The sequence below is a fragment of the Somniosus microcephalus genome, chromosome 4, assembly GCF_052327205.1.
Source record: "Somniosus microcephalus isolate GS21.2 chromosome 4, FLI_Smic_1.0, whole genome shotgun sequence".
NCBI classification, from domain to species: Eukaryota; Metazoa; Chordata; class Chondrichthyes; order Squaliformes; family Somniosidae; genus Somniosus; species Somniosus microcephalus.
The window spans coordinates 195,590,681-195,615,701 of record NC_140990.1 but is presented as its reverse complement, the minus strand read 5'-3'; the positions used below and the strand labels follow the sequence as shown (position 1 = coordinate 195,615,701).

Here is a 25,021-nt window from a genome sequence, read left to right as displayed (position 1 = left end):
CTGGAGACCAGGACGGGGTTATTTAGGCAGAATTCCCTCCACATGGGTGGCGTGAAGTCCACAATGGGGTAGGTGCGGCATGGCTTATAGAAGGAACCAGACTGATGGACTGAGTTCCTTATATCTTTCCATGCTTTCTAACGTCACCCCTCCCATTTCTATTTCCCCTCTTTCATTCAGCATTTTAGATCCGAGTCAGACATTTTGCTCAGTGGTAACACACATGGGGCAGTCAGACAACGCAAACTCTCCTATTCTGGTGCTGGAGTTCCCCAGCTGACTAGCAATGTTAAGGTGGAGCACACTGCGACAAAAGCAAAAACTTCAAACAATACAGTATGATCTTAACTGAGAAGTTGCATTTAAATGTAAGAAAATCATTTTTTTTTTTTTTTAAGTTTAGTTTAAATCACTGACAATACAAATGTTTAAATTAAATTATAATCAGCCATAGACCAAACAATTTTTCCAATTTACAGTATCATGCTGAAAAGCGGAGCTTAAAAGAAGCATTTGCTGCACGTTCTAAAGATGTCTCCCTCCAACTTTCACTTCCTCTTTTGAAGGTAATACATGATGCTGTAGAATACCACAGGCACTGGCAGCCCTCCTCCATGTGCCAGTAAGCCAATTGATGGTGGGGAGAAACACGGTTAAGCCTGATCCCGAATTTGCCCAACATCCACATATGCTCATTTTTCAACAAAGGTCTCTAATTGTGATCAGGTGCAGGAAGGGAATCACCATGGTCCCTAGTCCAGGGGGGCAGCATTGATGGGGGGTCTAGAACGAGGGATCACAGTCTCAAGATACGGGGTAACACATTTAGGACTGAGATGAGGAGAAATTTCTTCACTCAGAGGGTGGTGAACCTGTGGAATTCTCTACCACAGAAGGCTGTGGAGGCCAAGTTACTGAATATATTTAAGGAGGAGATAGATAGATTTCTAGACACAAAAGGCATCAAGGGGTATGGGGAGAGAGCAGGAATATGGTATTGAGATAGAGGATCAGCCATGATCATATTGAATGGCGGAGCAGGCTCGAAGGGCCTACTCCTGTTCCTATTTTTCTATGTTTCTATGATGAACAGGCTGCTCTCATGGGCCACCTGGCTGCTAGTTCAAAACCAACACCGGCAGAAACTTGCCTGCAGGAAAGCACAACTAGGGCACACAAGGAGAAAATAAAAGGAAGCTTGAACACATTCATTAAAGATGCAAATAAATTAAAAACTAAGAATCTTGTGTCCTTGGTCTTATAATAGCATTCAAAACGGTATGTATTCATTTTCTATGATGGCATGCATATTGAAGAGATGCAATTAAAAATATTTAGACCAACTGGCATACTTAATCTTGTGCATTTAGTACTTCTTGCAGTAAAGCTCATCTGAAACTGATGTTTAATCAGCAATAGGCATGCAGTAAGTATAGGATAATGTAGGAGATGCTTATGAAGATCTTCTCCGGTTAAGAGATTACTTTCCCTCATGTATAATGTTCATACAGAAATACATCTTACTTGAAGGCGAGTTCAAACACTGAGCCTCCACTATCATTGCAAATGGCTGCAGTTGGATCATCAGTGAACTGCAAGAAAAAGAACAATTCATATCTGTTGCAAAGAAAATTAACATACCAATTTTGTTCCATATATCCTACTTCAAAACACATTTTCAGGCTACAAACGGCTTATATTTAATACACAAGATATTTGCTTCAAAATCCTTTTCATAGCATTTAATAATGCTATCTTCTCTGTAGATTAAAGTGTTCACTGATTTACTGTCAGCCATTAATGGTCTCAAAAGGATTATTAATAGCCTTTTATCACCATATAATGTGAACAGGGTTTCGGCAACTGGTTGCAACATAGGAACCAAAGTGATCTGTATCTCCCCTAAAACTGTTACCTTCCTGTCAAAGCTCCTGATGATTTTGTAACGTACAGAACCCCCACCCCTGCACCTCCCACTGTTACCAACTTAAGAAATGTTCCAATTATAAACCCTTATGCTGATATTGCAGTTTTCTACCTGCAGTAACCAGAAAAAACAGACAACTCTTAACTCCCATAGTTGCCATCTATCCCATTTTAATCCATAGTATAATTTTTCAGTGCACTATTGGGAAATTTCTAAAATGAAAACCAGACACCAATATCTGTCTTTAAAAAAAACAGAAGTGGTGCATTTTTTCCACTTACATCTATGTCTTACCAATATGGACAGAGAAGGGACTTGTTTGTTCAAGTTTAAAATTAATTTTCATTAGCAGCAAAGAAAAATGTTGGAGCATGAGCCTTGATCCTACCCTCTGCCGTGCTCCTATCCTACACCCCCTCCACCCCAGTTGGTTTTGAACTTGGCAAAAGGTGGCAATGCTGGTCTCTTCCAAAGGAATTAAAGGGAAAAATTAGAATGAAGGATTGTATTGTTACATTTCATTTATAGGAGCAACACCTTATCTATAGCAGCAAACAGGAGCCTATTCGACATGATTCAACTCATATCTTCCACTGTAAACAAGGAGAATCAAAAAAGCAAATGAACAAAATCCAGCTCTCTGGTGGGTTTGTTTTCCTGCTGCTGTCGTCATCTGTGATACCAGCCAAAAGACAAAATCCACTGTACTGCCCTTCCACTTAGATAGCAAATTCCCCTTCAGTGGCTACCGTTCAATTAGAACCATTATTTTGAAATTTGCTTTTTACTGTGTTGATGAAAGAACAGAAATATATTTGTATAGGGCAGTACAGTGCCACATTGTATCAGGTCAGCATAATTAGGAAATCAGATTTTAAACAATACATCATGGATTATTGTCAAAATACAGGAATTTTAAATCAAATATCTTGGGTCATTGGCATAAAAAAAGCTTCCTCTTTAGGTAGCCAGAAATACTTGCAACATATAAATTTAGAAAAATAGTGGTATAAATTCCACTGAGTAAAATACACTGCAAGGCGTGATTTTCTTAACCTACATGGTTTAAAACAAAACCATAGATGTCACAGATTACACTGAAAAATATTTGCAATAAAAATCCTAATTTCTCTTGGAGACTAATATTTGGATCAGCTCTACTCTTTAGCAATACTAAACCCTCACAAGTGGATCTACATACCAAACACAGCAAGTTGATATCTCCTTCTCTTAACTACATCTCATGCCATCTTTTGTTCTGCCATGTTACTGAGATGTTAATTAATACTTTTATTAGCTAGCTATACCTGTGGTTCATTTCCATTGTTCCTGTTATTGGTATGAATGCACTTTTATACCTATCCTTTATACCTTCTATCCCCCTACCTACCTTTACCAGTGAATGGATTTTACATTCAAGGCTCTATAAAAATACATGTTTTTGTTGCTGAAACCCATTTTCTTTATTTGAACTTTTGAATAAGATAATTTTATTCCTCTGTTTACCTTGAAAATTATTTCCTTCTTCACTATGATTAGCAATAACATTTACTTCTCTATGTTTATTAGTTCCTAATCCACTTCTAATTTCAAATCTAATTTAAATAAATCCCAATTCCCTTTTGATGGTGATAATTGTCAGCCTTCTAAATGAGAGCAAGGTGTTCAAAACTGCAACCAATCCAGACTGAATTTGGTACTTGAAGTGGAGGCCCTTCTTTTGAAGCCGAATTTTATGGCCAAAGTGCACCAGCCATTCTGGAAGCACACACTGCTTGTTTTGCTTTCAATAGACAGGACCACTAACTTTCAAATGGACCATATGCAACAATAAACAATAAGTCTAAAACAGCAACAACAACTTGTATTCAAATAGCGTCTTTAACAACATCCCAAGGCGCTTCACAGGAGCGTTATCAAACAATATTTGACACCGAGCCACATAAGGAGATATTAGGGGAGATGACCAAAAGCTTGGTCAAAGAGGTAGGTTTTAAGGAGCGTCTTAAAGGGGGAAATAGAGGTAGAAAAGCGGAGAGGTTTAGGGAGGGAATTCCAGAGCTTAGGGCCTAGGCAGCTGAAGGCACGGCCACCAATGGTGGAGTGATTAAAATCGGGGATGCTCAAGAGGCCAGAATTAGAGGAGTGCAGATATCTCGGAGGGTTGTGGGGCTGGAGGAAATTATAGAGATAGGGAGGGGCGAGGCCATGGAGGGATTTGAAAAAAACGGATGAGAATTTAAAAATCGAGGTGTTGCTTAACTGGGAGCTAACGTAGGTCAGCAAGCACAGAGGACTTGGTGCAAATTAAGACATGGGCAGCAGAGTTTTGAATGACCTCAAGTTTACGGAAGTTAGAACGCGGGAGGCCAGCCAGGAGTGCGTTGGAATAGTCAAGTCTAGAGGCAACAAAGGCATGGATGAGGGTTTCAGCAGCAGATGAGCTGAGGCAGGGGCGGAGTCGGGCGATATTATGGAGGTGGAAGTACGCAGTCAAAAGACAAACATTCTGAAAAAGCTCTAACCACAATCTACTACATTCTCTGATGTAATCATTCAGTTGATTCAATGCTGAATTTACTATCTAAATTAAGTTCAGAAAGTTCTCAATAGCTTTCATCAGCTTCTAGTTGTATTAAATTCATCCATAATAATATTATGCCAGATTGTAGTTAATAAATTCAGCATGCGTGAGTTAATTAAGAGATTTATTATTCCATCCTCTGGAAAGCTATCAGTGCTAAGTCACCTTTATGTGCAGGATAGCAGTTCCTGGAGGATGAGCATCAGTTATTGTTCTCAGCAACTTCCCATTTGCCAAGTCCCACATGGTAATCTACAGGAGGCAAAAAAAACAAAGAAGTGATTCTAAGATGCCCTAGTATTGTCAATTCTGTGTTCAAAATTGACTTAAATATTTCAGCAAGATTTACAGCTGAAAGATGAAAATCACTTTCAAGCACTATTTTTACACGCCAACTTCAAATTCACTTTTTTGTAAATTGTCCCCATCCCATATTCAGTCAAACCATTACACATTTACAAAAGACCTTCCCTAACCTTTCCATCATACAGTCAGCTAGATTGAACCGAGCTCTGTCTCAAGGGAATACCAAGTATAAAACTAACTTACCAACTCTCAATCATCAGCAAAGTGATGGAAGGAGTTGTTGACAGTGCTATCAAGCGGCACTTACTCACCAATAACCTGCTCACCGATGCTCAGTTTGGCTTCTGCCAGGAGCACTCGGCTCCAGACCTCATTACAATCTTGGTCCAAACATGGACAAAGGAGCTGAATTCCAGAGGTGAGAGTGACTGCCCTTGACATCAAGGCAACATTTGACCGAGTGTGGCATCATGGAGCCCTAGTAAAATTGAAGTCAAGAGGAATCAGGGGGAAAACTCTCCGCTGGATGGAATCATTTCTAGCACAAAGGAAGATGGTTGTGGTTGTTGGGGTCAATCATCTCAGCCCCAGGACATTGCTGCAGGAGTTCCTCAGGGCAGTGTCCTAGGCCCAACCATTGTCAGCTGCTTCATCAATGACCTTCCCTCTATCATAAGGTCAGAAGTGGGGATGTTCGCTAATGATTACACAGTGTTCAGTTCCATTCACAACTCCTCAGGTAATGAAGCAGTCCATGCCCGCATGCAGCAAGACCTGGACGACATTCAGGTTTAGGCTGATAAGTGGCAAGTAACATTCGCGCCACACATCTGCCAGGCAATGACTATCTCCAACAAGAAAGAGTCTAACCAGTGCCCCTTGACATTCAACGGCATTATCATCGCCAAATCCCCCACCATCAACAGCTTGTGGGTCACCATTGACTAAAAACTTAACTGGGCCAGCCACATAAATACTGTGGCAACAAGAGCGGGTCAAAAGCTGGGTATTCTGCAGCAAGTGTCTCACCTCCTAACTCCCCAAAGCCTCTCAACCATCTACAAGGCAGAAGTCAGGGATGTGATGGAATACTCTCCATTTGCCTGGATGAGTGCAGCTCCAACAACACTCAAGAAGCTCCACACCATCCAAGACAAAGCAGCCCACTTGATTGGCACCACCTTAAACATTCACTCCTTACACCACCGGCGCACCGTTCTGCAGTGTGTACCATCTACAAGATGCACTGCAGCAACTCGCCAAGTCTTCTTCGACAGCACCCCCAAACACGCAACCTCCACCACCTAGAAGGACAAGGGCAGCAGGCGCTTGGGAACACCATCACCTGCAAGTTCCACTTAGAAATATATTGTCGTTTCTTCATCATCGCTGGGTCAAAATCCTGGAACTCCCTCCCTCACAGCACTGTGGCAGCACCTTCATCACACGGACTGCAGCGGTTCACGAAGGCAGCTCACCACCACTTTCTCAAAGGCAATTAGGGATGGGCAATAAATGCTGGCCTCGCCAGCAATGCCCACATCCCAGGAACAAATTTTTAAAAAACTAAGGGGAAAGTCTTCATTTCTGAGTCTCCCTACTTACTAACTGGACTAAATGAAATTAATAATATTAGTTATAGGCTTAAGTTTGTATTGTTTTTATTATGTAACTGATATGCAATGCACAACGGTGCTTGAATAATCATGCTTTTAAAACTAGTGTAATATACCCTGGGTAGAAGCGGTTAGATTTTAAATGCAGGCGTGGGCCTCCCTTGATCAAAATTTTAAAAAGTGCTTCTCAGCAAACTTATTAATAAAAACAGCAAACAGCTAGCCTGAGAATCAAGGTTATGTGTGGAACGTTATAATACCTGCAGGGAATTTTAAAAACAGGCAAACGGCAAAGACACCATATCTCTACCTATGTTCCATTTGTGTTGCCATAACTACCCCAGGTTATGAGTCTTGATGGTCAAAAACAGATGATGTCGTGGTGACATGAGATGAGGACCTGATGGGGTAGGGGGACCATTAGGTATGTGGCATCCCTGTAATTGGACGGGGGGGTGGGGGGGGATTCAGGTGTAAGTCAATGCTTGGGTTAACTGGTTGCCATAGGCTTTGCTGGGAAGAAGTAGAAGAAGGGGGTCTCTCAAACACTTAGGTTGTAGAGGCATTCGGCAAAAAGCTTTGGAACATCCACCACACGAGCCGAGGAGGATTTGGGGTTGGCGGAGGACCCACACGTGTCACACCAGGCAGACGAGCAAGCCTAGAGGCCAGGTCCGACGGGGGTTAACCCGTGGAGATCGTGTCTTCTACCCAGAGCCCAAAGGGTAATATAAACCTTGATTGCGCCTTGTTTAACTACTGCTCAGATGCTCTAATGTATCAAGTCCCACTTTCACTGAATGAAACATAATTACTGTCACCAATACGGGTGAAGTCAAATCTTTCGGAACTTAGGAGTGAAAGGGTTAATTGGCACAGACCCAGAAAGTCAACACATCATTATTCCCAGTTATAGTTCTGTAATAAGAAGTTATTTCAATAGGGTACATAAAGTACCCCATCCTCTACTCTGAGATAGACTGAGCTTCAGACTCATCTCACACAAGTCTCCAACCAGAGTGATTGATGTACCAGGTTGTAGGGTTGGCTTTCTAACAAACAAATTTCTATAGTATCCCCAGTAATCCTATCCAATGCAGGGAATCAGTGATTTATTTTGTTATTGTTTTCCCTTCCCCTCTTCTCCCGAGGGAATTGACTCATTGCTGAGGTTCAGCTCCACCGATGCCAGCCTTGCCCCAGTGCCTTGTCAAAGTGACCGTTATTCATACGAGTCTCAACAGTAAGATTTTACAGCCTATTGAATTGCAAGGGCATCACAGCTGAGCTATTCTTATTTTTTCCCCCCAACATCCACATACAAGCATTTGCAGCAGAGGATGCTGGATAATGATCAGGAGTGGGAATCCTGGCCAATTTTCACTGCGGCCAATTGAGGCACCCCAACTTCTCCGACAGAGGTCAAGCAACACAGCCAGACCACAACGAGTCGGAGACCTTCCTAACTGACATAGCTCAACTATTCACCAGGCAAAATCATTTGGTCATCCGGGAATAGGGAATGTAAGCATCAAGATGGCAGCGTTTTCAGTAAAAGCAAAGAAATGGAACAGTGCTAGGGGTACTTTCCTACTTTTCATGGTACAAAGCTAGATTATTGTACATTTATGCCAGGGGGGTAGCAGTATGATTCCATGGGTGCCACTGTTCCTTTGGTACCTTGCCCAAGAGGCCATTCCTCCTGTATAAGGCTGCATAGAGAAAACTGGCAGACTATGCAACTTACTGCTTTTAAATCAATAAATTAAATTTTAATACTTCAGTCATTTTACTTAGTAAATTGAGTATCCAATAAATAATATGCTTTAAAATGTAATTATTTTTGCCTAGCCATACATGAAATGAACTGTGGCACAGAGGTTACTGCAAGTTGAAGAGCCAATCATGATTTGACAAGAATACTTGCCCACCAAATCAAATGCTTGGAAGAAGTAGTAACAAAAATGGTGGCTAAAACTGAAGGCAATTTTCAGACAAATGTACAAAAAGTCCTAGCCCCTCCCAACAAAAAGGACCTCCAGTCCTCCATTCATAGCCCTGTCACACAAAATAATAATGGCATGTCACCCAAGCTTACCTGTCCTTTAGCAAACCCACAGAGGAGCCGAGTGCAGTCACTGTTGATACTGAGCGCAGACACTGCTCCATACTGAGCTCCCACTGCTGTGCTCCCCAGACACAGTCGCAGAGCCTGATTTGGATCTGAAAAACAAAGACACTTCAGAAACAGAAGGGAAGCTTACCATATGGTTACACATCTCTCTTGTAAGGCTGTGAAAAGACCACAGGTACCATCCTTGCATCCAATTAGTGGCTTAATCCAAATTTTATAGGTCGTGTTATAACCTCTGCTTCCACGCACAGCAGAGAATATCAGAAGTTTAAGCTCCAAGGAAAAAGTTTTCCCCGTGAGATCTTCCAGTTACTTATAAAAATAAATTTCAGAACAGCAACAACATTCTGAACTATTAAAAAAGTTGTACAGCTTGTTTTAAAACACATGATTTAGAACAGCATGTTCATTGGTAAAATGGTAGACATCGTTGACGAACTCTATTTCTCCCCTTCCCCCAAGCATGGGTATGTGAAATAAGCACACAACTGAAGTAATTTGAGGGGTCTGGACAGGGTGGATGTGGAGAGGATGTTTCCTCTTGTGGGAGAATCTAGAACTAGGGGTCACTGTTTAAAAATAAAGGGTCGCCTATTTAAGACAGAGATGAGGAGAAATTTTTTCTCAGAGGGTCGTGAGTCTTTGGAACTCTTCCTCAGAGGGCGGTGGAAGAAGAGTCTTTGAATATTTTTAAGGCAGAGGTAGATAGATTCTTGGTAAGCAAGGGGGTGAAAAGTTATCGGGGTAGGCGGGAATGTGGATCTTATTGAATGGCAGAGCAGGCTCGAAGGGCCGAGTGACCTACTGCTGCTCCTAATTCGTGTGTTCGTAATTAACACCTTTTTAAAAAAGACCTGATAGAAATGGGGTGGAGGGACATAAGAACACAAAGATAGAAGATGTTGAAACCATGGAAATGTTCATGAAGAAAAGAAAGCAATCAAGATTGTATAAAGAAAGAACTTGCATCATAGGATAGCAAGGCGAGACGAGCATATCTAAAGAAATATAGAGCTTACATTTATATAGCACCTTTCATGACCCCAGGACATCCTAAAGTGTGTTACAACCAATGAAGTACAGGTACTTTTGGAGTGTAGTCACTGTTGTAATGTGGGAAACACAGTAGCTAGGTTACACACAGCAGGGTCCCACAAACAGCAATGAAATAAATGATCAGATCATCTGTTTTTACAGATGTTGGTTGGCGGTATAAATCATAGAATAGTACAGCACAGAAGGAGGCCATTTGGCCCATCGAATCTGTGCCAGCTATTTCAAAGAGCAATCCAGTTAGTCTCACTCCCCCGCTCTTGCCCCATATCCCTGCAATTTTTTCTCCTTCAAGTATTTATTCAATTCCCTTTTGAAGGCTACTATTGAATCAGGCAGTGCATTCCAAATCCTAATGTTGTCGAGGAGACCGGAAGAATTCCCCTGCTCTTCTTCAAATAGTGCACTGGGATCTTTTACGACTACCTGAGAGGGCAGACTTTGTTTACCGTCTCATCCGAAAGACAGCAGCTCCAACAGTGCAGCACTCCCTCAGTACTGCACTGAAGTGCCCGTTTAGATTATGTGCTCAAATCTCAGATTTGAACCCAGAACTTTATGACTCAGAGGAGACAGTGCAACCACCGAGCCAAGGCTGACACCTAATCTACATTGTTGCTCGATTTATTTTGGGGAGGAGAGTGGGGTAAATGTTCCCAATCATTAGATGGGTTGAGTATGATCCATTAAAAAGAGTGAATTGCAACTGTTTTGTGGAACAAAATGACTTGATAGCCCAAATGGCCTTTTCTTATCCAAGTATTTTTTTTTTTTTTTAAACATTCCTATGAGAGTAAACAGTTTAAAAAGCAAAGGATGTGATCAAAGCAGAATTTCAAGTGAATTAAGGAAAGTTTAAATTAAAGTGAAGACTGCGTGCTAATCATGTTTTTGGTGAAAAAGATGTTTTTAAAAATTATAAAAAGCTACTCTTTTTCCATCTAAATCCCACTGTAGATTCTGACCAAAGTAGACAATTTTTTTCACTTTCAGACTTTAAATTTTCGTGATTTTTTTTTTCTAAATTCAGACTTTTCCCCTTTCAGCCTACAATTCATGCATTGACTCAGAATTGCCATGAAGTGTCAGATTTGCAATGCTGAAAATGTCAAGTTAGCTTCACTGCTAACTTAAAAAATCCATAATTGACTTTGCTTTGTGTCTGTATGAAGGGCTTGTTGGTTTACACAACTGCAGCATTTAGCAAAAAAATTAGAGAATTGATCAAATGAAATACCAATTGTTCACTGGTACCTGTTAGGGTATTTTAATCACATCCTTCAATTGCCTGTCATATACTGCCAGCTCAGTAAGGCAGAGTGGGATTGCGCCTGAACCTAAGCTAGTTACTCTAATCCCTTCCACTATCTAGCAGTGATCAGTATAAGAACATAAGAAATAGGAGCAGGAGTAGGCCATTTGGCCCCTCAAGCCTGCTCCACCATTCAATAAGATCATGGCTGATCTTCTACCTCAACTCCACTTTCCTGCACTATCCCCATATCCCTTAATATCCAAAAATCTATCGATCTCTGTCTTGAATATACTCAACGACTGAGCCTCCACAGTCCTTTGGGGTAGAGAATTCCAAAGATTCACCACCCTCTGAGTGAAGAAATTTCTCCTCATCTCAGTCCTAAATGGCCGACCCCTTGTTTTGAGACTGTGAACCCTGGTTCGAGACTCCCCAGCCAAGGGAAACATCCTCTCAGCATCTACCCTGTCAAGCCCTGTAAGAATTTTGTATGTTTCAAGGAGATCACCTCTCATTTTTCTAAACTCTAGAGAATACAGTCCTAGTCTACTCAATCTCTCCTCATAGGACAATCCCCCCATCCCAGGAATCAGTCTGGTGAACCTTAGTTGCACTTCCTCTATGGCAAGTATATCCTTCCTTAGGTAAGGAGACCAAAACTGTACACAATACACCAGGTGTGGTCTCACCAGGGCCCTATATAATTGCAGTAAGATGTCTTTACTCTTAGACTCAAATCCTCTTGTAATATGGGCCAACATACCATTTGCTTTCCTAATTGCTTGCTGTACCTGCATGTTAACTTTCAGTGATTCGTGTACAAGGACACCCAGGTCCCTCTGAATACCAACATTTCCCAATCTCTCACCATTTAAAAAATACTCTGCTTTTCTATTTTTCTTACCAAATCGGATAACTTCACATTTCTCCACATTATATTCCATTTGCCATGTTCTTGCCCACTCACATAGCCTGTCTATATCCCCTTGAAGCCTCTTTGCATCCTCCGCACAACTTACATTCCCACCCAGCTTTGTATCAACAACAAACTTGGATATATTACATTTGGTCCACTCATCCAAATCATTGATACAGATTGTGAATAGCTGTGGCCCAAGCACTGATCCTTGCGGACCCCACTAGTTACAGCCTGCCAACCCGAAAATGATCAGTTTATTCCTACTCGCTGTTTTCTGTCCGTTACCCCCAATCCCATGAACCCTAATTTTGTTTAATAACCTCTTATATGGCAGCTTATCAAATGCCTTCTGAAAATCCAAATACACCACATCCACTGGTTCCCCCTTATCTATTCTGCTAGTTACAACCTCAAAAACTCAAACAGATTTGTCAAACACAATTTCCCTTTCATAAATCTGTGTTGACTCTGCCCAATCCTATTATTATTTTCTAAGTGCCTTGTTACCACGTTCTTAATAATAGATTCTAGCATTTTCCCTACTACTGATGTCAGGCTAACTGGTCTGTAGTTCCCCGTTTTCTCTCTCCCTCCTTTCTTAAATAGTGGGGTTACATTAGTATATACAATACGATACATATTATTAAAACTATCCTACATGCTAAATTTTAAAGGTAGCTTTTTACATAAAAAGACTTGGGGCTTGAACTCTACATTAGTAATTTAGGATCAGATGTTATAGAAATTAGAATGGGTCAATGGCCATTTTGTCTTACTAATTCCTACCAATAAAATTAATATTTAATTCTTCACTACAGTCAGAAATTCTGTTCTTAAAAATGTACAGATTTAAGATTTTAATATTTAAAAGGTTTTCACTGGTATGTTTCAGTTTCTAGTTTAGAAACTAAAACAGGCAATAATTTCAAATACTGAAACAGAAAATGTGAAAATACTCAGCAGGTCAGGCAGCATCTGTGGTGAGAGAGAAACCGAGTTAACGGCATGAAACGTTAACTGTTTCTCTCTCCACAGAAGCTGCCTGACCTGCTGAGCATTTCCACCATTTTCTGTTTTTATTTCAGATTTCCAGCATCCGCAGTATTTTGCTTTTGTATAAGAATTTCAAATGTTGCCATATACTACTTCATATTTTACTTTTAAAATGAGCTGCAACTATTTTACCTCAGCAAACAATTCATGCTAACACAACTTGGGCAAAAAAGAAAGGAGTGATATATGACCAAGCTGATGTCCCACATTCTTCAACTATCCTACTCCACTCTTGCTATACAGGATGTGAGCTAATACAGGCTACATGAGGTTAATTTCTCAAAACTTTTCATGTTCCAATAATCACTAAAGAGAATTGATAACTCTTCGGAAATGTTATTGTCTTGAAACACATGATGTGAATTTTTGTATTTGCTATGTTTATCTGCTGATTTATTTTTGCTTCTGTATAATTTTCCTTCTTATAATAAACGATTAGTTTTTAGCCTGAGTGATGTGGTCCGTTAATGTGGTGTTTTCCAAGAGATTTGGAGGACACCGTGGGCAGCTATACTATTCGCTGTGCACATCCCAACAGTATAGGGGTTCACTGCTCACTCTGCAGCATTATATCTTACCTATTTATAGGATAAGATCAAGTTTCAGTTCATAGGAAGCACAAACTTGCCTTTGGAAGCTGACCCTTTGCATTAAGCACGAGTAAAACATATTAGGAAGAAGCCTAAACATCCACTAATATTTTGTAAGCCAGTAAATCCAATAATAAAGAACAGGTAGGTGAGTTGCTAAGAAACACTGAAGATTATTCATATAAATAGGACACTTAGGATGCTTTTGTACTGTGACTTTAGCATTGCAGTGAAGCAGGGTTCCCACTTTCTAGCACAGCTAAAATTGTAGTGTAACTCTCGAGTTAGATCCCAACCTGACTCCAGAGAAAAACTGTGCAAGATCTCCTGCAGGGGGCACCCTTGCACCTTGGGTTTGACACAGCATGGTACTGTACACAGCCTCCACTTCATTATCAAACCTGGCTTTAAAAAGTGGTCTGGGGATCCCTTCGCCCCCAAGTACCCAGAGTTGATTTAAAAGTTTAGAATGCAGACAGCTCCAACCATGCACTGTAAATTTTAACTTTGCAAAACTCTCTCCTGGTCAGGAGATTTCCAGTTGGAGCCAGGCGCTAGCAACAGTTTTATCTGCCAAGAACTAATGATGGTCCAAGTACTTTCAGTGTACTTTCAATATAAATGCACTATTAATCCAGTTATCACCTAATCACTAATTGCTTTAATGCTGTGTCCTTCTCTTAATAATTCTTCAATTTATCTACATTTTCAACAGTTATCGTAAAACACAGGTTTTACTACAGCGCTGTCCTTCTTCCAAGGAAGTAAACTGCCGTCTAAGCTTGGCTGAAATTTAAAGCTGGTAAACAACTTTACATTCATAGAATCATACAATACACAAGGCAGCCATTCGGCTCATCACACCTTTGAAGGTGCCCGTTCTTCAACTGGAACTGTCTACTTCGAATGCCATTTCCCTCCCTTTACTCTATAACCTTCTATGTTCTTCCTTTTCAGATACTAATCCAACTCCATTTTAAATGATATGATAGTCTTAGTCATAATACCACTTGTGGTAAAGCACTGCATGTTCTCATAACCCTTTCTATGAAAAAAGAGATGGAGTCAGGCCTATAATACCATACACAAGAGATGGAGACAGGCCTATAATACCATACACAAGAGATGGAGTCAGGCCTATAATACCACACACAAGAGATGGAGACAGGCCTATAATACCACACACAAGAGATGGAGACAGGCCTATAATACCACACACAAGAGATGGAGTCAGGCCTATAATACCACACACACAAAAGATGGAAATAGGCCTATAACACACACACACACACACGAGATGGGGCCAGGCAAACCATGAAACTGACAGCATTTGATCATTCCCTGGGTGTTGCCCTTTAATTTGGGAAAATAATGTTCTAATAATCTGCAAAATCAGATTATACCACAGCATTTTATGAATTGAGTAAACTTCAAATCTGCCACATCATTTCAGTCTAACATGCTGACAAGTTGCTTAAAAAATAAGATTAATTCTTATAATATTTGAAACCAAAAATTATTTTCACTAAACAATGACTTTAGGCCAATAATGTAGGCATTTTTTGAACCCTTAAATCGCACGAAAAAGTTCTTTACAAAAAAAATCAGTTGACATTTAAATACTACTTTTTTGTTTCATTCTTGGAATAACAAAATTCTTGGGCACAAATTCTGAGATTATCAGTAAGCCAGCACTGTACCAGTATAATTTACCAGTAATAAAACATTAACTGTAGGATATAAAATCATTAGTCTGTCAAAATATCATTAGTTTTATCATTATTATAATAAAATGTTAGTAATGGTTATTGGGTGAAAGGGAATAATTTTAATAGAAAATGCCATATACAGTACTGACATTTACTTTCTGCCAAATATCCCCATATTTACAAACAATAACATGCTTTTACTCTTCCTCTCCCTCCAAATCCAAAATAACAGCAAATTCATCAAGTACACCTCTACTAGTTGAGACAATGGGTATGCTTGCCAGTGAAAGAATACTGCAGCTGAGCCATATTACAAGCTTGTGGAAACCAACTTAATACTTCATATTGTTCATCATTCAAACCACCTGCACAGTGTGCAGCACTGGCAAGTACTGTGCAGTTAGTTAATAAGGCCAATAGGATCTTGGGCTGTATAGAATGTAGAATAGGACAGGATATGATCGTGAGCTTGTACAGGGCATTTCTTTATCTCCATCTGGAGCACTGTGTACAGCTCTGGTCGCCATATTTCAGGAAGGACATCATGGCACATAAAAAGGTGCAGTGATTGGCTACCCATCTGACGCCCGTCATCAGGCATCCAAGCTAAAAGGAGAGACTACGGAAGCGGAGTTTGCTTACACTAGAAAAGAGACAACCAATAGTGGACCTTATTGAGGTCTATTCCTCTTAATTCAAGTTATTTTGGGCCCTAAAAAAATTCAAATTATCCAGTAATTGGAATTAAGCAACTTTCAGTTAACAGAAGAGGTATGGTAGCATAATGGTTATGTTACTGGACTAGCAATCCAGAGGCCTGGACTAATGATCCCGATCCAGTGAGTTCAAATCCCACCACGGCAGTTAATTAAACAATTCGGGAATAAAAAACTAGTATCAGTAATGGTGACCATGAAAATACCAGATTGTCAAAAAACACCACTCCTCAATGGCAATTAGGGATGGGCAATAAATGCTAGCCTTGCCAGCGACACCCACATCCCATGAACGACTAAAAAAATACTTTTTCGGTTCATCTGAACAGGATAGAAATAGAATCATAGAAATTTACGGCGCAGGAGGCCATTTGGCACATCATGTCTGTGCTGGCCGAAAAAGAGCTATCCAGCTTAATCCCACTTTCCAGATCTTGGTCCGTAGCCTTGTTTTCTACCTACTACTGCATCAGTTTGGTTCAGCGATAACACTCTCACCTCAGCTTCAGAAGGTTGTGGATCCAAGCCTCACTACAGATTTTAGTGCATAATTCAATAATTCATGTTAAGGTAACGGGACTAGACTGAATTCAAAATGCGAAAGGAGATCAACAAGTTGAACCCTGAGTAATTGTTTATCATTGCCCCCAGAATGACAACAAGAGGGCATGGAATGAATCTGAGAAGGGGCAAAGTGAATGAACAAATCAGATATCTATACTTCACACAAAGAGTGGTGTGGGGAATGTTTGGAATAGACTGCCCAGAAATGTGATCATGACAGCATCAGTGTTTTTCAGAGGGAACGGGACAGACAGTTGACAAAAAAAAAAGTTGAGGGATGCAGGTACCGAACTGTGTATTCTCCTGTATTATTGAACACAGGGGCCGTCGAAACAGACAAACCAAAATGGCCTTTTCTGTACTTTCCTATGTTTCGATAATAAGGGGGTTATCTGGAGCTCCTCCTATCTTTATGGAGGTTTAAATCCAGATTAAAAGGAGAAAATATTGCTCACAGAAAGTTTGCACTAAGAGGGGAAAATCACAAACCGAAAATGGTGCTAACAATTCTGTTGCTAGTATTGTTTATCTATGAAGTATACCCATTGTATCTGTACAGTGGAGACAGCTTGACAGAAAAGCCTGAAAGATTAAACACATCTACAATATTTAAAAATTCTTAAGAATTTTGTAACCTATGGCACCAGAATATGCAATCCCACTTTATGCCTATTAATGGAGCTCCAGTTTGTAAAGAAGCAGAAAGCAAGCAAACCCCTAGGTACACCCACACCTCTGTGTTCTGTACCTTTTCCTATCACATCCACGAGGACAGGAGGAGAAAGAAGAGGCCACAAGTCAACGTTCAGCGTTATCAGCACAATTCACATAAAAACTGTTAAACTTTTCCTCTATAACTTAAAAAGAACACAACACTGCACATGGAAGAAAAACAGCAAAAAGGGTTGATGCAAACATTACATGAACTGTCACTGTAGAAAGTCAAAGTGAGCATAAGCAGTTAAATTACTTCCTATAATTGTAATCTTTCATATCAAGAGAATACAGACAAGTAAGATCACTATGCTTACTGTGTTTTACAATCAGAAAAGAAAGACTTGCATTTATATAGCCTTATTACATCGCTAAGAAAAATTTCAAAGTGCTTCCACAAATTACTTTTGGAGTACCTGTCATTTAGACAAAAATGTCATCCAATTTGCAAACAGCAAGATCCCACACACAGCAAACCAGTTAGTCTGTTTTGGTGGTGTTATTTGAGGGAGAAATATTGGCTGGGAAACTCTCTACTCTTTTTGTAAAAGTGTCATTGGATCTTTTATGTCTCTCTGAACAGGCAGATGGCACTTCATCTAAAAGACAGCACCGCTCCAGCACTCCCTCAAGACTGTGCTATCCTGTCAGCATAAATTACATGGTCACATCCTGGAGTGACACAAACTTCTGATTCAGGAGAGAGCCCATAGCACTAAACCAAACTGACACGTCAAGTATTGAAGCACCTTGCAAATGATGGAGAGGATAGCCTATATATTGGCCCGTAATTTGCAGTCAGTGGTGAAGCAAAGGCGCTAGCCACTGGCCCCAAAGAAATTTTCCCACGATCTCTGTGGCGAGAAGTTTGCCTTTTTTGAGGTTCAATTGATTGCAGCGCTCGGTCATGGGGATTTCTAGTGCATGCTGCTATGACGTCAACAAGCTGTCGAAGCAGCCAATCACATTGAAGAATTCTCTTAGACAGGAAATGAAAAGCTGCTTTTATCCGGACTTTTTAAAAATGTTAGAGAGTGAACTAAAGATTGGGACTCTCACATGGGGATAAGGTAGAAGCTGAAATATCATAAACAAACTTTTAAAAAAATGTTTTTTTTTTTAAATTGTAATTGTCATCATAATCGAGAAATTTGAAACTCCACAAATATAAAAAGGTTTTTCAGGGCCAGAACATTTGTTTACTAGTCAATATAAATGTTAAAACCCCAGTTACACCTATTCCAAGAAGGCTTAATATTTAATGGGGTATTTAACAGCGATGTTACCACAAAGCCCAAGTTTTCATCAGTTTCACTGATTGCTGGCTATGGGGGTTGGGGAGGGATCCACAGCACACCCAGTGTCGGAGCAGTGAATGACTGACCACAACTTCAGGATTTCCGCGTTCAAATGCGCATTCGTTAAATCCTGAATTTGCAGTCAGTTTCAGAGGGGTAATGATGGCGAACGCTGGCAGTTCGCCATCATTACCCACCGGAAATTCCAGGCCAACAAGTCCAAAAGCAATTTGGACTCCTGCACTCCAAAAGCAATTCATAGTGATGACACCATTCAGCATTACTTAAATGCAAGTATTCGTTTTCTAGCCAAAATAATTGACAGACATATATAAATCTCTCATTGGTATGAGGCTCAGGCAGGTTCTTCAAAAATGTATGCAATACTTTCCCACTCAGCTATAATTTTGTAACATTAATCATTTTATTTATACTAGTAAAAGCAACACATCACTCAGTCTACTTGGATCAGAGCAATGCTGTACTTCTAGAGATCAATGTAATCTTCTGATCTCACACTGGAACAAAACCAAAATACTTTGCATTATACATGCCCCAAAGCTAAAAGGGATCCAATGCACCTGCATTTTAGGTTACTGTTACCCCCTATACTGGGACACAGACTGGATTTTGGGGGCAAGTTTACAATACTGAAATTCAAGAGTCTATTGAAAAATAGTAGTGGCCAGAGTACAGGAAACTTTGTGCTATCCGGCACCGACCTGTTGCCGTCCCATCAAAACTGCCGGACAAACCAGCACTAATGTTGAAACATACGGAGATTTTGAGCTCCGTATCTGGCAACAAACCCTGTTGCTTAGCAACAGCTTCTAAACAGTCGGCCGTACCTTGCAAGCGTCTCTGTAGCTTAGCAACAGCTTCAGCGAGACCTTGCAGAGCCTGACTGGTGGAAAAAAAAGCAATGAAAAGAAAAAAAAACTAACGAAACGGCTCCTGATTTTTGCCGGTGGCTCGAGCATTCCAGACAGTTAACCTCCGGATAAACCAAAGTTTCCTGTACTGTCAAAATATCACCCATAATTACACAACGTCTAGGACATTTAATTTTGTAGATCCCTCCACTCAGCTGAGCTCTCAATCTCAACTGTGATATTGGATCGAAGCAGCGAGTGGAAACTAGATGCTTCCCCACAATGAACGAGTGCAAAATTAGAGAGAGAAGCCATTTTTGCACAACTCCCAGCAACCAGTTCAAAAGCAATGTAAGCAGAGGCCCTAGAGGTCATCAGCTGTCTCAGCATAGAAGGCATGTGTGCCAAAGAGTAACAATGGAGGAAGCACACACTGAGGAAATTGATTTTTTTTTTTTTTTTTTTTAAAAAGACTTGCTTTAGCTCATTCCAAGGAAACCAGCTTAATATTAGGGCTAATGATGGAGGCCACGATGACCCGCTGTAGCACGGCAGCCGGCAGCTCCTCGTCGGGAGGCTGAGGTCGAACCGGTAGGAGGGAATGCGACCAGCATACCGAGGTCGGGAAAAGCAGGCCCTGGAAGGTCGGACACCGCGGGAGGCTCGGAGGTCAGACCGGGTGGAAGGAGAGCCAGGGAGAAGCAGGCCCCGGGACGTCGGTACCACGGCGGCTGAAGATTGTCGGGCAGGAAAGCGGGAAAGGCGGAGCGAGGCGAGAGCGGACCCTATTGTGATGGCGCCGATGAAGATGGCTGCCGTCCTTGCGGGCTCCGTGCGTACCAGGCAGCTAAGTGTCCTTTGCTGCTTGGTGCGCTCGGCTCGTTAAGAAAAAAGCATTTCACTGACTGGATTTCACTTGTTGTATTTGGTTATGTGACAAATAAAATTGAAATTGAAATTGAATTGAATTCCACAGTCAAGCACTGCCAGGAAGGATCAGCACTCACAGGGAATGTGTTGGGAGCTCATCAACCTGCAGCTCATGATTTTCTGTCCATTCATTTCACTGAACAGAATATCATGGGCTCTGGGCCCTACAGTTTTCTATCCCATGTCCCTTTACAGTGCCAATTTGTTGGAATTGCTGAATTGCAGAATTAGCCCTATGTCACCTTCTTTGTAAATATTAACAATTTTTAAACAAAAAATATTAAGTAACATAAAAAACAAATTTGTGTCATAAAATTGTAAATGCAGACAAGAGTTCTTAAAAATACATAACACAGGCATGATTAAACTAAAAGTATTTGAGGGTTCAGGTCATGGATTATTAGCAGGTAGAATTTTCAGTTCAATACTACAAACGTCATTACGTTTTGTTACTATACATTAGAAAGACTGCCGAAGATTTCTACCTTACCAAATACGAGTGCCAGTCCATGTGATGTTCCCACTGCTATTACATTTGATACAACCTAGAGAACCACAAACAGTATTCAAAAAATACAATTAGAGATTCTTGGCTGCAACATACTATTTCCTGCTCCAGCAATGTTGAATTTCTGCGCACCACAAATTATAACATTTCTAAAGATACAACACAGTTCCATCTTTTCGAGACATATTATTTTCCTGCACTATCTCCTTTTCAACGACATTCAGACACAATGCCCAATAAGAAGTTAGTAAATTCTGTTTCAACTTTCATTTATCTTTATGCAAGTCTTCCACAGCACTGCTTGTAGTAAGTTAGAAGATGCACTGTTTTATAAGGTAAGGACAGGACTGCAAACCTGGGTACTATTTTATGGTAGGCCAGTCTAAATCTAGGGTCAAGCTTTCCCAGGCCCACAGTGACAAAATCAACTGTCTCTCTGACACCACTTGAGTTGGCTGGGAGGCTTTGCCCATGCAAACTGATTTTCAAGTGAAAGCAACAAAATCAAATCAAAACACTATGCCAGGAGAGATCAAAGCAAAATTACATTCGTGCCCAGTCACAAAATGCAAATATGGGTCCTATTTTCAGATAGGCAGTGGAATGCAAACATGGGTCTTCCAATTGAGAGTCTGATAAAGGCTATTATTTAGGGAAAAGGGGCATGAACCAAATAAATAATAGCCCGTAATTTCCGATAGGAGGCTTCCGGCATGCGGGTGCCTCCTGTCGGAAAGAAATCTACGAACTTACCCGAGGGCTCCCGAGGTGCATACACTTCTGCTCCTGGGCCTCTCCAAAGTCGAAATGCACAGGACCCACGTATCCCAGGGGAGCATGCAGTTCGCAAGCGTCCCTGGGATCACATGGGTCAGGCTAGCCAATAGCAGAAGGGAACCTCCCTTCATACTTCTGACAGATAGACCTGTCAAATATATGAATGGAGATCACCCCAAAAACACAGTAAAATATTAAATAATTTTTTTTTTTTTTTTAAACCATCACACTTTTTTAATGAGATAAAATTACAATAAATTAAATATTTTAAACAATATTTTTTCAAAAAATTAAAATTAAAAGTTTTTTACGGGGCTAAAAATAAACTTACCTTTATTAAAAGTCTTTTTAAATTATAAATAGGAGTTATACTTTTTTCAACTCTTACGCTGGTAAAAGCAGGCCTTACGCTTGCTTTTACCAGGCGTAAGATTTCTAAGGGGTTTCTGCAGGCGGAGGTTCTACAGAAAGCTGAACTCTCCCCCTACAGAGGCCCTTCTCTAGGGTAGGCGTGCGATCTGTCAAGAGCATTCTTGTCAGATCGGAAATGCGGGTTTTCAGCGCATGCGCTTCACATGCCTGAAACCGCCATTTCTGATGTCCCTTCGGGTGTGTACACAGTGCATACACACCCGTAGGCATCGGAAAATACGGGCCACTGAGTCATCAGAGCTGCTGGGCAACTATGGGCATCATCTAATTCAGGGGTTCTTAACCTTTGTGTTTCTGAGGCACCTCCCCAACCCCCACCCCCACCGGCCCTCGTTATAAAAATTCCATGGACCCCTGCAACTATTCTTTTAAAGAGTGGCTCCCGTCACGTGGTAAATTCAAGCAGCAAATTCACGTACAGCAAGATCTTCAACAGAAAATTAGATGAATCACTATATACGATGTGCACCTAAGCTCCAGGCTCACTTCCCAATGCAAAATGGTATATTTTACATATAAAAAAGGTCAACTTTCATGGCCATCCGCACCTCGCGCGAGTGATGCCCCTGGGACTCAGACCCGGGACCATGAGCTCCCGGCAGCAGCAGGCAGTTTGATCAGCCGCCTGTGTGTGCTCCGCTCTGTAAACAGCTGCCACAGACATGCAGCAGTCAGCCATATAAAGAGCGAAAGGTGAAGTCAGCGAACAGTCACCAACATTCTGGTTAATTTTCAGCCCATTACCCAACAGAACGGACATCAAACCGCACCAGTCTGTTGCTCCTCTGACCCGATTTAAACATGGCAGGCAGGAGAGCGTGCGGCCTGCCAGGAAAAGAACCTACTGCCAACGGTCACTAACGGACCTGGGGGAGGAGAGGGGGTGCCGTCTACTTTCTTCCAACATCAGCGGCGGCAGCACATCGGCCCAACCTCGCATCGGTGAACTGAATTAAACTCTCCTTTTTTTGTGGAGGCGGGTGAAAAAATATATAGCCTATTTTGAGATCTCATTCTTAGTAACAAATGGGGCACCACTGACATCAGAACTGATCGGTCTCGCTCTTTTTTGTTGATCCTGCTCACAGAATGGGATTTTTTTAAAGATTTTATTCTAGAAAGATTCTGATTTGGTGGACCATTGAAACTTTCTCGCGGACCACCGTTGAGAACCCCTGATCTACTTAACCTCTGTCCCCAAAGACTATGTTGCAGAATTCAGACAAAGAAAAACCACTAGCTTCCATCGGCACAATAGACTGCAGTTTTTGATTCACAATCTTACCCAACTTGGTCTCTATCCTAAACAGATCCATAATTCATAAAATAACCAACTCTACTCACCTCGCAACAATGCCTATTTTTCTCCTTGACTTACATATGTAAATTCTATACATATTTTAACATAGAAAGTATTGTCAATACCATAATATAGGATTGTACGAGCATATACAGTAGTGTACTTACAACAGCAGTGGGCAATCCTGCATCCACTCTATCCTGTAAAACAAAAAGTTATAAACATTTACTATGAAACAGTCTCATCTCACCAACTAACCACTGTACTCAATATCCAGGTAGTTTTTCAATTCTGTCACATAGATGACACAATGTCAGATCACTAAACGGGAAAAATGTTCAAGTTGCTGTCTGCCTCACCACTGAAATGCACTGAACGGCATGAAGATGCTGTATCTGGGCAGTATATATGATGTAAACTCACCACAGAAAGTTAAATCTTGTCCATTTCAGTCCAAGTACCCCTTTAAATGACATGATAAGTGTTAATTACTGCCAAACAACCCCTCTGGCACTGAAACTTAACTATTACAAGTGTGGAGTCTCATTCCTTCTGGTTCCAATTGTTCGAGATTTAAAAACTGTAAAATAAATTTAAAAATTTTTAATTTCCCTTTCTGTCTAATTTCTCTCTTAATCCAATCTTTCTTTCCCTCTTTTTATTTCTCTTCCTGTACCTGTTTTGGCTTTGAATTCACTGACTAATTGTTTTACTTCCTTCTCAGTCCTTGTGCTGTTAGTTTCACAATCCTTCACTCTGACTGTTTAAGGAGATACGCAGTTGCTTGCCCTGTTCACTCAGGTCCCAGATGCCCGGTTTCCCTCACTGTGACATTATCAGCTCACACTTTCAGGAACTAGATTTTAAAATTTTTTGCATGGCTAAACATGCAAGGGCAAGTCTAACTAATGGCAGACACTGTTAAATTCACTCCTACAGCAAATTATGGCCCAATATTCTCTCTCCTTATTTTAGACAGGTACACATCCATAGAGGTGAAACAGTATTCTATTACACAAAGCAATATACACAACTACCTGGAACCTGCTGTGCTATATGTAGCTCCAAGTCCCAGGGTCACAGTAATCATTAGGAAAGATTTTCTCTGTTTGCTATTTTGCAAGAATAATGAAAACATTTGCAATTCTGCTATAAACAGAGAAAATGTTTCCCCAATATATTTTGTTTTTCTTCAAGCATTACAAATCCCCTTTTTATCGATAAAGATAGTTTTGGGGGTAGTTTTAAACTTACAGCCACTTGCTTTAGTTTATGTGTGAAAGACGTTGGGTCAAAGTATGGTATTGGGGCAGGTAGCAGACATGTGCATCTGAGTTTCAGATGTGAAGTAACATTCCTATATTTCTACTCCAATGCATTACAATCAACATGAACAGCCATGATAAGGGACAAGTATAGCCCGATTCACATGTGGTCAATGTGGCCCATGTTTTGGCATCCTGTTCAACCATTTCCTCTCAAATTTAGACTTCAATCAATCAATTAAGTTGGATAATTTCAGCAGAGTACAACATTTAAGTCATTAGGATTTTGACTAACTACATTCTCAAAAAAGGGCCTTGAAATTACACCGTAAAATACTAGCTTAAAACATATTAAAATGGCAGAGGAAGGAATTTCATACAAACACACATCTGTACATATCACAGTGTAATTTCAAGGCCAAAATAAACAATTTGGAGAATTATTAGTTAACAGCATGTAAACTACATGTTAGCTGTTTATGGACAAACCCCAAGGACC

At 40.7% G+C, this 25,021-nt stretch overlaps 1 protein-coding gene across 12 annotated transcripts in view; it reads right to left on the bottom strand.

Annotated features, from left to right (window-relative positions):
* vps8 (VPS8 subunit of CORVET complex) overlaps positions 1 to 25,021 on the bottom strand; it is a 957,961-nt gene that overhangs the window by 917,629 nt on the left and 15,311 nt on the right. For 11 of the 12 annotated variants that reach the window (XM_085985671.1, XM_085985669.1, XM_085985662.1 and 8 more), the window contains exons 5-9: positions 23,425 to 23,457; positions 20,731 to 20,785; positions 8,532 to 8,656; positions 4,677 to 4,763; positions 1,525 to 1,592 (exon numbers count right to left, since the gene is read on the bottom strand). In XM_085985671.1, the coding sequence (XP_085841797.1) occupies positions 1,525 to 1,592; positions 4,677 to 4,763; positions 8,532 to 8,656; positions 20,731 to 20,785; positions 23,425 to 23,457 (368 nt within the window). Of the gene's footprint in view, positions 1 to 1,524; positions 1,593 to 4,676; positions 4,764 to 8,531; positions 8,657 to 17,174; positions 19,142 to 20,730; positions 20,786 to 23,424; positions 23,458 to 25,021 lie in introns of those variants that run through there. The other variant, XM_085985670.1, reaches the window with a different exon arrangement.